The 12434-nt window shown below is 43.8% G+C and overlaps 1 protein-coding gene across 1 annotated transcript; it reads left to right on the forward strand.

The window, feature by feature from the left end:
• Positions 1–1320: 1320 nt before the first annotated feature.
• On the forward strand, positions 1321–12121 carry ephx4 (epoxide hydrolase 4). The gene is made up of 7 exons (XM_040127775.1): positions 1321–2089; positions 4263–4348; positions 5960–6117; positions 8077–8205; positions 8609–8712; positions 9926–10074; positions 11504–12121. Exons 1-7 carry the CDS (start codon positions 1847–1849, stop codon positions 11742–11744), a joined length of 1110 nt encoding a protein of 369 aa, XP_039983709.1. The 5' UTR covers positions 1321–1846; the 3' UTR covers positions 11745–12121.
• Positions 12122–12434: the final 313 nt, after the last annotated feature.

Here is a 12434-nt window from a genome sequence, read left to right on the forward strand (position 1 = left end):
ATGTTTCATCCATTGGGGAGACTGACGTTTATGAGGGTCAAAGTGGTCATATTCTCAGTTTCATCTGTAAATTACAGTTTCTTTGCTTTTCATATATAATATTTTTCCAGTACTGTTAAAGCCAATACTTGCAGAATTAGAAAAATTCCTGACTTTAGTTCCCCCATGTGGTAGGATGAAAATAGACGACAGCAATTTACATCACTACCCCGTAGGCTTGTGTCCTGCTATACATTTCAATCAGGGTTCACTGAAAATGGCTGGAAAAAAAATACCTACCTAATACCTCAAAAAAGAAAACATAGATGCAAATTTTAAAAAATGAACAAAAATATATTCATATTGAACACACCTGTACAAAAAGTGCGAAAGTATGTCCCATCTCCCTCAGAACAAAAATATTGCATCCAAAATTCATAGCCAACTTCTGTTATCTGCTATCTCACAGATAGTGGTCTTATGCTACTGAATATGAAGTGGTTGCCAAGTATTGCCTCACGTCACTCTAGTAGTCATCATAAATGGTTTCATTTCTGTTCAAATTCAACATTATTTCTTCAGGGGCCATATGAGACTTTGCACTTTAACCATTCAGAAGGGGAAGTTGGATTATCATTCTTCTGTGTTACAGCAATTAATTTGTGTCCTGCCAATAAGTCCTATTATGAGGCAGGGCAGCCACCGTTTGGTTTTCAAATGCTGGGTCTGCCCCTGCTTTATTAATAAAACAGTGTGTTCGGGCACACGATTGGCATCCTAATACGACTGTAGGTCGGCCGACCTCCTGTTTTGCTGCCCTGGGGCTGCCCTGATACTGTGTGGAGCCCCAAAACTGACAAAAATCTGGTAAAAAAAAGAAAAAGAAAAAAAAGGCTGTTAGAAAAGTCAAAAAATATTCCTGAATACATGAATAAATAATACGGTTGGTTTAAATAACTCAGGGTATAAAAAGAATGCTCTCTACCAAAAAAAAAAAAAGTTTTCTTTTTTCCCAACTGATGAAAAGTTAAAGGAAAAGTGTCAAACTTGATTTTCTTTTGACTTTCCATTTCAGTTATTTAGCTAACAGCATTATTTCTTTCTGTCTTGTCTTGGGGACCTTTCAGGCCTACACGCCTCAGCTCTAAGGAGGGATCCGGCTAACCTGAGCTCGGTTAACGGTCTTACTATGTGTGTAACCTTGTTTCGACTCGTGCTCTCTTTGACATAACCCACCTGCTCGACTGCGCGTGCTCTCCGCAGTAACCGACGGTGCGCACCTGTAACCGCATTACAGCTGATTGAAATATCAATGCGCTGGGGGGGGGAGGGACGCCATTCACGCCTAGCCAATTAAATGGCGTTAGCGGCCACTCACATTAGGAACCGGTTGCTGAGCCCAGTTAAGATAACTATGGTTGCTCCGTCGATTCGCGGTGAAATAACAGTGAACGTGTGCACGTCGCTGCCTGTTTAGTACGTTGTTGCTGACAGAAGACCGGGAAAAAGAAAGAAAGCCCCGGTGCTTCGCAGTGATTTTTCGGGGTGTCGCTGCGTCTAACAGCGCCTCTCGGCTCTGCTGAAATTCGGCGTAAATCTCAGCATCCACTGGCTCCCCCCCCCACGCCAAACAACCGCCGCTGTCACACGCAAAAGCGTGAAATCTGACGTGATGCTCTTGCCGCCGTCCCGTTCAACCGCTCGTCGGGATCCTCCCTTCAGACAGTCGTGCGTGTGCGCTGGTGGCGGAACAACGGCTTTCGTCGGGGCTGCGCTTAGGCAGAAGCGACCGCTTGACAGAGAGAGAGAGAGAGAGAGAGACCAGCGGGGAACGTGATCTGGATCGATTCCCTGCGGCAATGTAAAGATGGCGAGAGTGCTCCACAACTTGCTCTTATTCCTAATCAGACTTGCGCAGAAAATCCGAGTCCTGGGGTACTGGTCGTTGGTGTACGGTTATTGTGCTCTCTGCACCGCCGTGGCCCTGCTGAAACTTTGGTGGAACATCGTCTTGAGGCCCACGACAACCTTCCAATGGGTGATTCGGGAAACTCCCCCGGCTTGTCTGAATGACACGTCCTTGGGAACCCACTGTTATGTTAGGATCAAGGTAAGAGGCAGCGCGCACTTGGACGTGCAAAGGTGTCTGCTCCCTGTGAAGGAGGAGAGCCCATTGTGTGTGTGTGTGTGTGTGTGTGTGTCTTCCATGCGGGGATGTTCAGTGTGCCTCGCCACAACACCTCCCTGCGGTGCCGCGTCGTGAGAAAGCCAAACGGGCCTGATCACGGAGCGGATCAAGAGGCGTCTGTTTGTTTTTTGGTTTTATTTATTTATTAACTCGTTTATTTTCGAGAGACGTCCTCGGTGCGATCGCCGGCGCTGCGCTCAGGTGGCGCCGAAGGAAACAGCTCCTCCCGCCTCCCGTCTCCGCACGCAAAGTGTCAGCCTCCAACTAACAACCTGTCCTCAAGATTATGCGATTGAACGCCGAGGCGTATCTGTCACAGATGCCTGCCTTAAAACCCAAGCCTGTGCTGTCAGTGGCAGGAAAAAAGCCACTTGACTTATTACTGAGTAAAGCAGCACTACGGTACAGTAGCGCTGCAGTGCTGCACATAGGATCCCACTAAAGCAAGTGCAAAAAGCAGCCACATGCACTTAAAGTATCCAAAGTAAAAGTACTCGTCGTGCAGCAGAGTGGTGCCTGTCATTGTGACATGGTCATATGTCACAGTGCTGGATTATGATCGCTGATGCATCCTCACGCCAGAAGCGTCCGAATGCTGCGGCTTGTCCAAGGCCAGAGACGAGGGATAACAGGTGAAAGTGAGAACACATATTTCCAACATGGTCCCGGGTTCTTCTCATACAGACATAAAACAAAAAAAAAACGTAACATCAAATTGAAAATTACATCTCAAAACCAAAACTACATCAGTGCAAACTAAGCCAGGAAATGAGTGTCCACCTAAGTACAGCAAAATATAACAAAAAGGGATTAATAGCTCAAATGCAATTTCATTAATAGCCTGCCACCTTCCTCCATGAATAAGCTCTGACCTGACCTCCGGAAGTCCCTCCTGTTTTTGTCCATTTCACATTTACTGTGTCACAATACAGCACCAGTGTGGGGGGGGGAAAAAGGTCGATTCTAGCCACATCATACACTGTACCTGGTGTTATGGCCATGTTGAGCGTGAACCATTGTCGCCTGTGAACACAGATATCCGGGAGGATGCCCGCTGATGATATTGTACGTCGGAGGCAGCCCCTGTCGTCGTACCCGGAGCTGTGCAGGCAGCCGTTCCACACTTCCAAACGGATTAGGACCAGTGTAGTGTACTCATTACTGCCGAGGATATTTTTGCGTCACCTGCAGTTTGTTTGTATGTTTCGCTGTCAAACTGCTATACCAAACAAAACGGGCGTTGTCAAAGTGACACTGTTTATAAATAGAAATGTCAAATTGTTCCAAAAAAAAAAAAAAGGAACTTGAAGCCCCCCTCCACTGAAAAATGTCTCCTGCTTATTCTTACTTCTCTTGGATGTTTGAGCTTCACTGTGCAGAATCGTGCATGAGTTTGTCACTCGAAGGCTGTTTCTTCTTTCGTTTTCCGAAGGAGGAAAGTGTCCCTGTGCTCACCCTACATCTCAGATCAAGACGTGCACCCACAAGTGTGAATTTTTTTTTTTTTTGTGACATCGCAACTACTTTGAAAGCTTTGTGCAATTTACGCAGGTTCGAAGTGGGAAATTGGAAACCCTCCGGCACACATACACTGAGAATGGCCCTTTCAGTGAAGAAGGAGACAGTGTGTCCAGCAGTTACATATTGTTATTGCCTGTGTATTTTTTTCAAGGAGGGAAAAGGAGCAGATGTAATGGGAAGAAATTTTTACTAATTCATTTCATTTTTGTGTAAAAATTGTGTCAGACACAAATTATTATTCAAAGCAGGGTATTTTTTTTTGATGTCTGCGAGATCAGGCTTTTGGACGTCTCGGAGAATATATAACAGCTTATAGAAGAGAGGTCCAATATGCTCGATATTGCACAGTTGTAACGTACAGATTCTCGTTTGTGTGTTGACTCAAAAGAAAAACAGCTACTTATGTCTTGTTTTCCTGATAATTACATTATTGTCCACTTATTTTTCCCGAGGCCTCTCTCAGTAATAGTCATCTTAAAATTCTGACTTGTTCTATTGTGTCCACTAAGTGGCTTTGGATGAGACTGCCAGCTTGACAGTTTCTTGTTAATGCCTGTGTCCTCTCTCCACTCAGGAGTCGGGCCTTAGGTTTCACTATGTTGCTGCTGGGGAGAGAGGAAAGCCACTCATGCTGTTTCTACACGGCTTCCCTGAGTTCTGGTAGGTCGAAGGGGAAACCGGGGCGGGGGGGGGGGGCGGTTACGGTAACAGTTGCAGACCCACTGCACGCAGCAGATAGCTAGACATTAAGATTGTATATTATTCAGCTGGTGCGTGTTGGTTACATCAGTCACCCCTCTAAAATTTCCCCTGACCATGAGGATTCCTCGGCTCTAATGTTTCAGCTGTACTGCCCGGCCCCTGGGCTGCATAAACAAATCCACACCAGCAAGGAGTCCTCATTCACAGACTTGATTTTTTTTTTTTTTTCCATCGGGGGCGGAGGAGTCCAAAGCGTTCAAGATCTCTTCCTCCTGATACGAAATGAAAAATGGTGTTGAGCGTTGCTCCTGGATTGGGGCCAAAGAGGTTGTCAAGAGCTGTAAGCCTGTCCATATCTCTAACATACTATCTAAGCTGCAGACAAGACAGGGATTAATTAATGGTGGAGGGGAGCTCTTTCTACTTCACTTGCTGTATTCTTCACAGGGATAATGAACTGTACTGAGAGTCAGATGGTTGGAAAGAACTATTAGCACTCCCTTAAAATGTGCTAATGCCCTTTTAGAAATGAGCCTGTGTGTCATAGAGAGGGCAGCGAGGTCCAAGGGGCTTTACTTTGCTTTAAAGCTCATCAATATTCTAAGATCTGAGGGTTCATTGCTGGGATCTTATCCTGACTCATCAGAATCGCAGTCGGAGCTCTGCATCTTGCTTCCCCTCGCTCGGCGGAGGAATTGGAAGGAGGAGGGAGGGGGAGGAGGGGAGTTTCAGGCCTGATGAGGAGCCTGTGCAGCAGACAGGCCCTTCAGTTAGGAAATCATCCCAGTCCACGTGATCAGTGGACGGATTAGATTTTAGAACGGCATCTATTACTCTGAAGTGACCTTCACTCAGCTGGAAGGAAAGCTGAGTGCTAGCTCTAAAAAATAAAATAAAAAATAAAAAGTTCCTTAAGTTAATTTGTGAACATCTCAAATTTGTACAGTGTAAAATTTTCAAGGGGCACTAAAGGGCATTTTTTAAAGGGGAACTCCAGCGATTTTTACATATCGAGTTCAGTTCATATTGTAATGGGGAATACTGCTCAGCCTGCGAGCAGTTATATAATGTGTTGTGCAGCTCTAAGGGAGTGTAAGGGTTTGGGCTTGGAGATTCCAAGTTTTGAATAGGAATGTCTGCATTACAAACCGCAGGCACAGGAGTTTAAAAGACATGGATTTACCCCGCAGAGAGGAACAAATGAAAGGCACTACCGAATAGCATCGTGGGGAATGTAGGATTCAGTGTTTTTTTTTCGGGGGCTTGACCCCATAGTAGTGCCCAAAAGTCAGGATATCTCCACTTCTGCTGCAGCAATTTTGATCATTCCTTTTTTAAAATCGGTCTCGAGCAGAACGATTTAAAAAAATAAATAAAAATAAAATAAAAATTACCCAAATTTATGGTAGTGCGATACTTAACCGCTGGAGTAGCCCTGTCAAAGGATAGTACTCTGTCAAGCTGCTGTAGATGAAACAGATTGAGGACTGTCTCTTTGTGAACATAATTAGAAGAAATTAAGAAAATGAGTCACCTTCGCATCTGCTTTTTTTTTTTTTCGTGCCTCAGGTTCTCCTGGCGCTACCAGCTGCGCGAGTTCAAGAGCGAATTCCGCGTGGTGGCCATCGACATGCGGGGCTACGGGGAGTCCGACTTGCCGCTCTCCCCTGAGAGCTACCGCTTCGAGTACCTGGTCACTGACGTCAAGGATATCGTGGAATACTTAGGTAAGAGAGCGCAGGAGAACTGTGTGCCTGTAATCCAAAAGAACGCCGAGGAGGCGACACTGTTTTGACAGCAATCGTTAGTCAAAAATAACTTGTTTATCAGTCTTAAGCTGTTGACAGCCCTCAGGCCTGCGGCATGGCATGGCAAACTTCCTGTGACTCATGCTCACTGAACATGGGACGCTGTGCAGATACAGCGCCCACGGCATGCTAACACTAGCAGGAAGCTAGCCTGAGGCTGTCATCCACTGATAATTATCTGGCCATGGGGACAGTTTTTTCTCTTTTCCTGGCCCGCATATCACGGTTTTTCGGTCATGCTGGCAGTGGTAACATACTATACAATAACCCGTCTTTGCACTGAAATCTGTGGGAGTGAAGATTCTCTAATGACTCCAAGTACAGTAGATAGTGTCCGGGAGCTCTATCTTTGTCCTCTCCTTCACACCTGTCACTTCATATTCATGTGTCGTAAAGTTATAATTTTAGTGCGGTCTTTGAGGGGTTGTTATACTTAGACATTGTCCTCAGATGTTCAGTATTAAAGGAAAATGATGGTTATTACAACACGTGTCTTAATTTCATAGTTTCGGCCATCTTTCTAGCCGGCAATAATAACATTTTACTGTAGGTGTAGATCTGGGAACACAGAGACATGGCTAAAAGGAAGTCAGATGGGGGAAGAAGCCCAAATGGTCAGACGATCACACTCCTCCAGGTTGGCCAAAGGTATTTGGAGGGGGGGAAAAAAAAAGGTGTGTGTGTGTGCAATCAGAAAATATTGGTGTGCTCAGATTTCAGGTTAACCTCTTAATAAGGTGACTTAGATTGTTGTTGTTGTTGGCTTGTTTACAACCCATATAATCAGACGTCAGCAACTAATTCGGTGAGTACGGTGTTATAATAACCCGTGGGAATGAAGGCCAGAACTACAAAACAAAGGGGACCCAAGTTATAAGAAACTGGAATTATCCATTAACTGCAACATTTTGCATAAGCAGTTTTAAAGCAGCGATTGAAAAAAATCGACCACTTGTGGGCAGTAGAACAAACCGCAAAGACATATTATCACTATATTGTTGTGGTGAACATGTTAGCAAGCGAGCATGGAGCGATATTAGCCTTAATTTGGAGTCACGTATAAGCCCACCTAGCAAAAGAAAGTCCAATACTAACCTCAATATTACTTCTGTCTTGGTCTCCGGAGGGTAATACCTGCTTCTTTAGCTGCTACATGCTCCAGCGTGCGTTCACCAGCTAGTTGCTAACTCGATCTATTGTGTGGTGCTGGGCAAGTAGTGCAAGTAGTGTCTTTTTATCAGAGCTTGTTCACCGAGAAGAGCTTCCTGCTGCGTCTAGGAACAGTGTTGAGGACCGAACAGTCAAGTTGCAGGCCGTCAAACCGAAACAATGAACTGAGAGACACGAAACGCTCCGTAGAGCCGATGGGAATTGTATCGGGTCATAATTCTTTGTGTGTGACACCTTTCATAATACACACAGTCATTTGGTCCATTGTCATTAAGAAAATATTGAATTGTGCAGCTTTACATAATTCTACAACTGGCACATGTTTCATGTTTTTAATCCACAGAAAGTGCTGCACAGTAGGCATCATATTGGTCTGGTCTGTAAATATTCTCAAGGGGTTTTTGAACACGTCACTTATGAACATTTACATTCTCTTACAAAGTGTCTTTTAGAGAAGTTGATGCTTTGCAGCTTCTTGCATTGTTCCAGCCCTCACTGTTAATTACGTTTTATCAGTCTTTCAGGAGCTAAGCGCTCGATAGCGGATATTGCTGTGCAAATGTTTCACTTGATGGTCATTTAAGTGGCAGCAGAGGCTGATCACATGCTAACTGCTGGGCTCTAATGTGTGATTGGAATACAAAGCCCTCTTCGCAGCAACTTTTAGAGCCTGCATTGTGGTTATTTGCATTTGGCTTTTCCTCCAAGGGTACAACAGATGCTGCCTAGTGGGCCATGACTGGGGTGGGACCATAGCGTGGCTGTTCGCCATTCACTACCCCGAGATGGTGACGAAACTCATCGTCCTGAACTGTCCCCACCCTTCTGTGTTCACAGGTATGATTTCACTGTGTGCAAATGGACAAACCCTCTGACATTATTCTTTGTATTATGAAAGAAAACCAATTTTCTTCATACTAATTAGAGAGTCTCTGGTTTGGCTCCTGGATTATTACAGCAATTATTATCTTTAATTAGGAAGTATTATTACTTCAGTGCCATGTTTGCATCCATCTGGCAAATTCTCTTCTGCCTAAAGGGGAAGATGATGAGAAGCTAATTACAGGAGGCTAATGTGAAGCGGGAACAGCTGGTTTAACTGGTGCAGACAGAGAGGCAAAGTCATTCAGAGTTATAATGTCCACAACCCCGCAGCGTGTGCAAACTTGGCCTTTAATTACTATCGAACAACTGAACTTTTCTCTCCTCTCCTCTCCCCTCCTCCTCTCCTCTCTCCCAGATTGGGCTCTGCGTCACCCGAGCCAGCTGCTGAAATCCAGTCATTTCTTTTTCTTCCAGCTGCCCCGCTTCCCGGAGCTCATGCTCTCCATCAATGATTTCAAGGTGGTCTGTTATGTGTGGGCTTAAGGGGTTTCAAGGTCAAGGTTGTGTTTTTTTGTGTCTGTGTGTGTGTGGTGTGTGCATGCATGCGTGTTTCTATGCATGTGAATTGTTGTATATTGCGTGTTATTACAGTGTCAGCCTATTTTTAGTGCTGGCATTGGTGCCAACTCTAAAAATAGACTGCTTTGAAAGAGGTTATTTGTTGTAAACAAGATGAGCAAGTAATCCTGTGGGAAATGTGAAATCATGGATTATCAAATCATATGTTGAGCTCTGGAAGGACATTTTTATTAAAGCTGTTTTTTTGTTTTTGTTAGTTTTTCAAACGGGAGGTAGTAATGTTGAACAGCTTTACTGTTGCTCATATTAAAATGTGCCTTTTTAAAATTAGTAATATCATTTATGACATTTAAGCTTTGTCATCCGTTTTTTTTTAACATGTCAGAAGTGCACAGTTCAGGTTTGCAAAAGCACAATTTTCTTCTATAAATACAGTTTAAGTTTAGTGGTGTTAGCAGATATTTAAATCAGGGGTACAAATGAAACTTTTTCTCTTTCAATTCACGTAGGCTAAATGAAGAATTGCATGAGAAGATCCATGTCACTCTCATGTAGTAAACACTCACATCTGTCTATTAAATATAAGGTTACAGCCAGGAGACAGTTAGCTTAGCACAAAGCCTGGAAACATTGGCTCTATCCAAAGACAGGTTAGTATGACGTGTTAACTAATGAGCTTTAGAGGTGCTAGTAGGTGGATTTTGTTTCGTCTGGACAGAACAGACCCTCTCGTCTAACTCTCAGCAAGAAACAGAGTAAGCATATAGTCCAAAATGTTGAACTGCTTCTTAAATTTTCTTGACTCTTCTTGTAATAATCAAGCTTCGCAAAGCATTTTTAAACTTTAGCTAATGTTGGAAGTGTTCACTCGTAGACCCTTGCTAAGTAAATGTAGGATTACAAATGTTCCCATATGCCTGTGCTGGACTTTTCAGAGGCAGAAGCACAGCACAGCACTTATTGTGGTTGAGCCGGCAGTAAGTCAGGGTGCCAGGGCTGTGACTGAAGGTCGTGAGAGCTGATATCACCACTGAAGTGCCTTTTTCTGACTTATATTACACTCTCGCGGGCGTCCTGCTGTAAATGTTTTTCTAGATCAGATTGTACCGGTCACATCAATTCACCCCGGTGTTTGCGCCTGTCCCTGCCGCAGGCTCTGAAGGCGTTGTTCACCAGCCGCAGCACAGGGATTGGGAGGAAAGGCCGGTGGCTTACTGCAGAGGACCTGGAGGCCTATCTGTATGCGCTCTCACAGCCGGGAGCTCTGACTGGAGCCCTCAACTATTACAGGAACGTCTTCAGGTGTGGAATAGTTCGCTCACCAAGACATAGATTGTGTCAAGGTTATGTCATGGAACATAAAATAGCACAAATAGACCTGGCAGTTATATGTGGTGTGTTTTGAGGATTACGTGCTTTTTGTTTTTTAGAAATGTTAAACAATATAGTAATAGTAATGATATGTAAAACATAAAAAATAAAGCACCTATTGGAGGAGATATGCTGTTGCCATAGGAGACCATTTCACTGTTACTAGGGTACTTTAGATGCTTTTTCGTCAGTATCAGTGTGTGGTCTTGGTTGGTTATTGCAGAGTGTGATGACAAAATCACTTTAGTGTATATGATGTATACTTTCCAGATACTTTATGTTATACTATATACTGACTATAGTGCATATTGAGAGATGTAATTCAATGCAAATTTAGTAGCGCCATCTACTGTCACAGCTCTGAGGGAGCAGAAACTTAAACATCCCTCTCGGTCAAGGCCACCATACTGTCACATAGGTACATTTACATACACCTCCATCCTTACAAGTCTAAGACTGACTAGCAGGCCAGGAGTGATCACCACAAATCAGATCAAAGAAAATCTCGGTGCATGCATTTCTGGCATGTCAACTGCACACGCATGGCTGAGCGCGCCATCTGCTCCCTTCTCAAGCAACGAGTTGTCTGAGAATAGCTTTTATATGCTTATGTAAAAGAAATATCACTGACCCATGCCCAATTAGCCTCTCCACAAGCGCACACTGCACCTAAGCACTAGGGACACACAAATGGATAAACACACAGCAACATCCATCCATCCATCCATCCATCCATGTTTTATATATATATTATATATGTCCACTTATCCTGCCCAGAGTGACGGAGGTCGGAGCCTTTCCCAGCACACTTTGCGCGAAACATAAAGCAACATGAAATTCATAGTGTAAAGCATCCATTCGGGGGGGACTCTGCAGATAGCGTTCACATGCTGTATGGGAACGCTATCTGATCGGATACTGATGATACAGTTTTTTACACGTCCATCCTCCTGTTTTGATGTACTTTTTATGTACGTTTTTGTGTTTTTAAAAAAAAAAGCTTAGTGGAAATGCCAGAAACTTGGAATAAAAAGGTGGAATTTCTCAAAGTTTTTACGCTTGGCTGAGATTGAAAAGTTGGCTTATCAAAAAAAGAGAAGATGCAGTAAATGGTGATGTCAACAGATTTTTTCAAATAGACTTTGCTGTTTCGATACCTGCTTCTACTGTGGACAAAACACTGATGTCATGCTGCTACTCAGTATTAGAAAGCTCAATGCATGAAGATGAGGTGTCGGGGGTTTTATCGAACCAGAAACGTCTATTTACATTCTATTTGATCAATTACATTTCCCTTTCAAATCTGTCTTACAACAAAATGTCTGATCAACTCAGGTTCTCGCCTCCTCTCTGTCCATAGCTCCCTCCCCCTGAGCCAGAACCACGTCAGGTCGCCGGTGCTGCTGCTGTGGGGTGAGCGGGACACGTTTTTGGAGCAGGAAATGGCTGAGGCCTGCCGCCTCTACATCAGGAACCATTTCCGCCTCAACATCATTTCTGGGGCCAGTCACTGGCTGCAGCAGGACCAGCCTGATATCGTGAACACCCTCATATGGACCTTCCTTAAGGAGGGAGAGGGACGTAAAAGCTACAGGAACTAAAATCCACAGTGCGGCCTCCTCCCACACTCTTTCCCCTTTCACTTGCCACACCCGGACGCCTGGAATATGCCTGTGATACCAAGCAAACATAGTGATAATGCAATCATTCTTTAAATCTTTCACATTTCAAATATTTTTTAAAGAAGTCAGCAGTAAAGGAAAGAATCAAAGCACACTTCATTAGAGAGGACACTGAGCAGTACGTGTGACACATATTCATGATGTTTTTTGCACATGACATCCGCCTTAAAGTTTGTCGGTTACAGCATTACAAATGTTTGGCAAAATCTCCTTGTGACTTGTATTGTGTGGTGCCTTTTAACTTTCGAGTTGTCGCGGTGTAAAGATGTCCTTAAAGACTGGGATGTGGCATTGTCTGCTATACTTGTATGTTTCACTGGGTCGCTCCACTCTATTTTGAGCACAGTCTATTGGGAGCCATAACTCTCCCACTCCCTTTATCAGGTAGTGTTGTCTAAAGGATTTTTTTTTTTTTTTTTTTTTGTATTTTTTCCTCAAAGATACTTGCTCAAATGTAGAGAATGTTGTTATCTTGATCTTCCTGTATAGAAATGTCAGTGACAGTTGACTATTGTACTATTTTGTATCTCTTCCTACACACTGCATTTTGAGATTCACTGAGCCAGGTCTACACCATTTGATTTTATAAATAAACTGAGTAAGTGTCAA

This window comes from Xiphias gladius, chromosome 6, assembly GCF_016859285.1.
Source record: "Xiphias gladius isolate SHS-SW01 ecotype Sanya breed wild chromosome 6, ASM1685928v1, whole genome shotgun sequence".
Classification (NCBI taxonomy): domain Eukaryota; kingdom Metazoa; phylum Chordata; class Actinopteri; order Istiophoriformes; family Xiphiidae; genus Xiphias; species Xiphias gladius.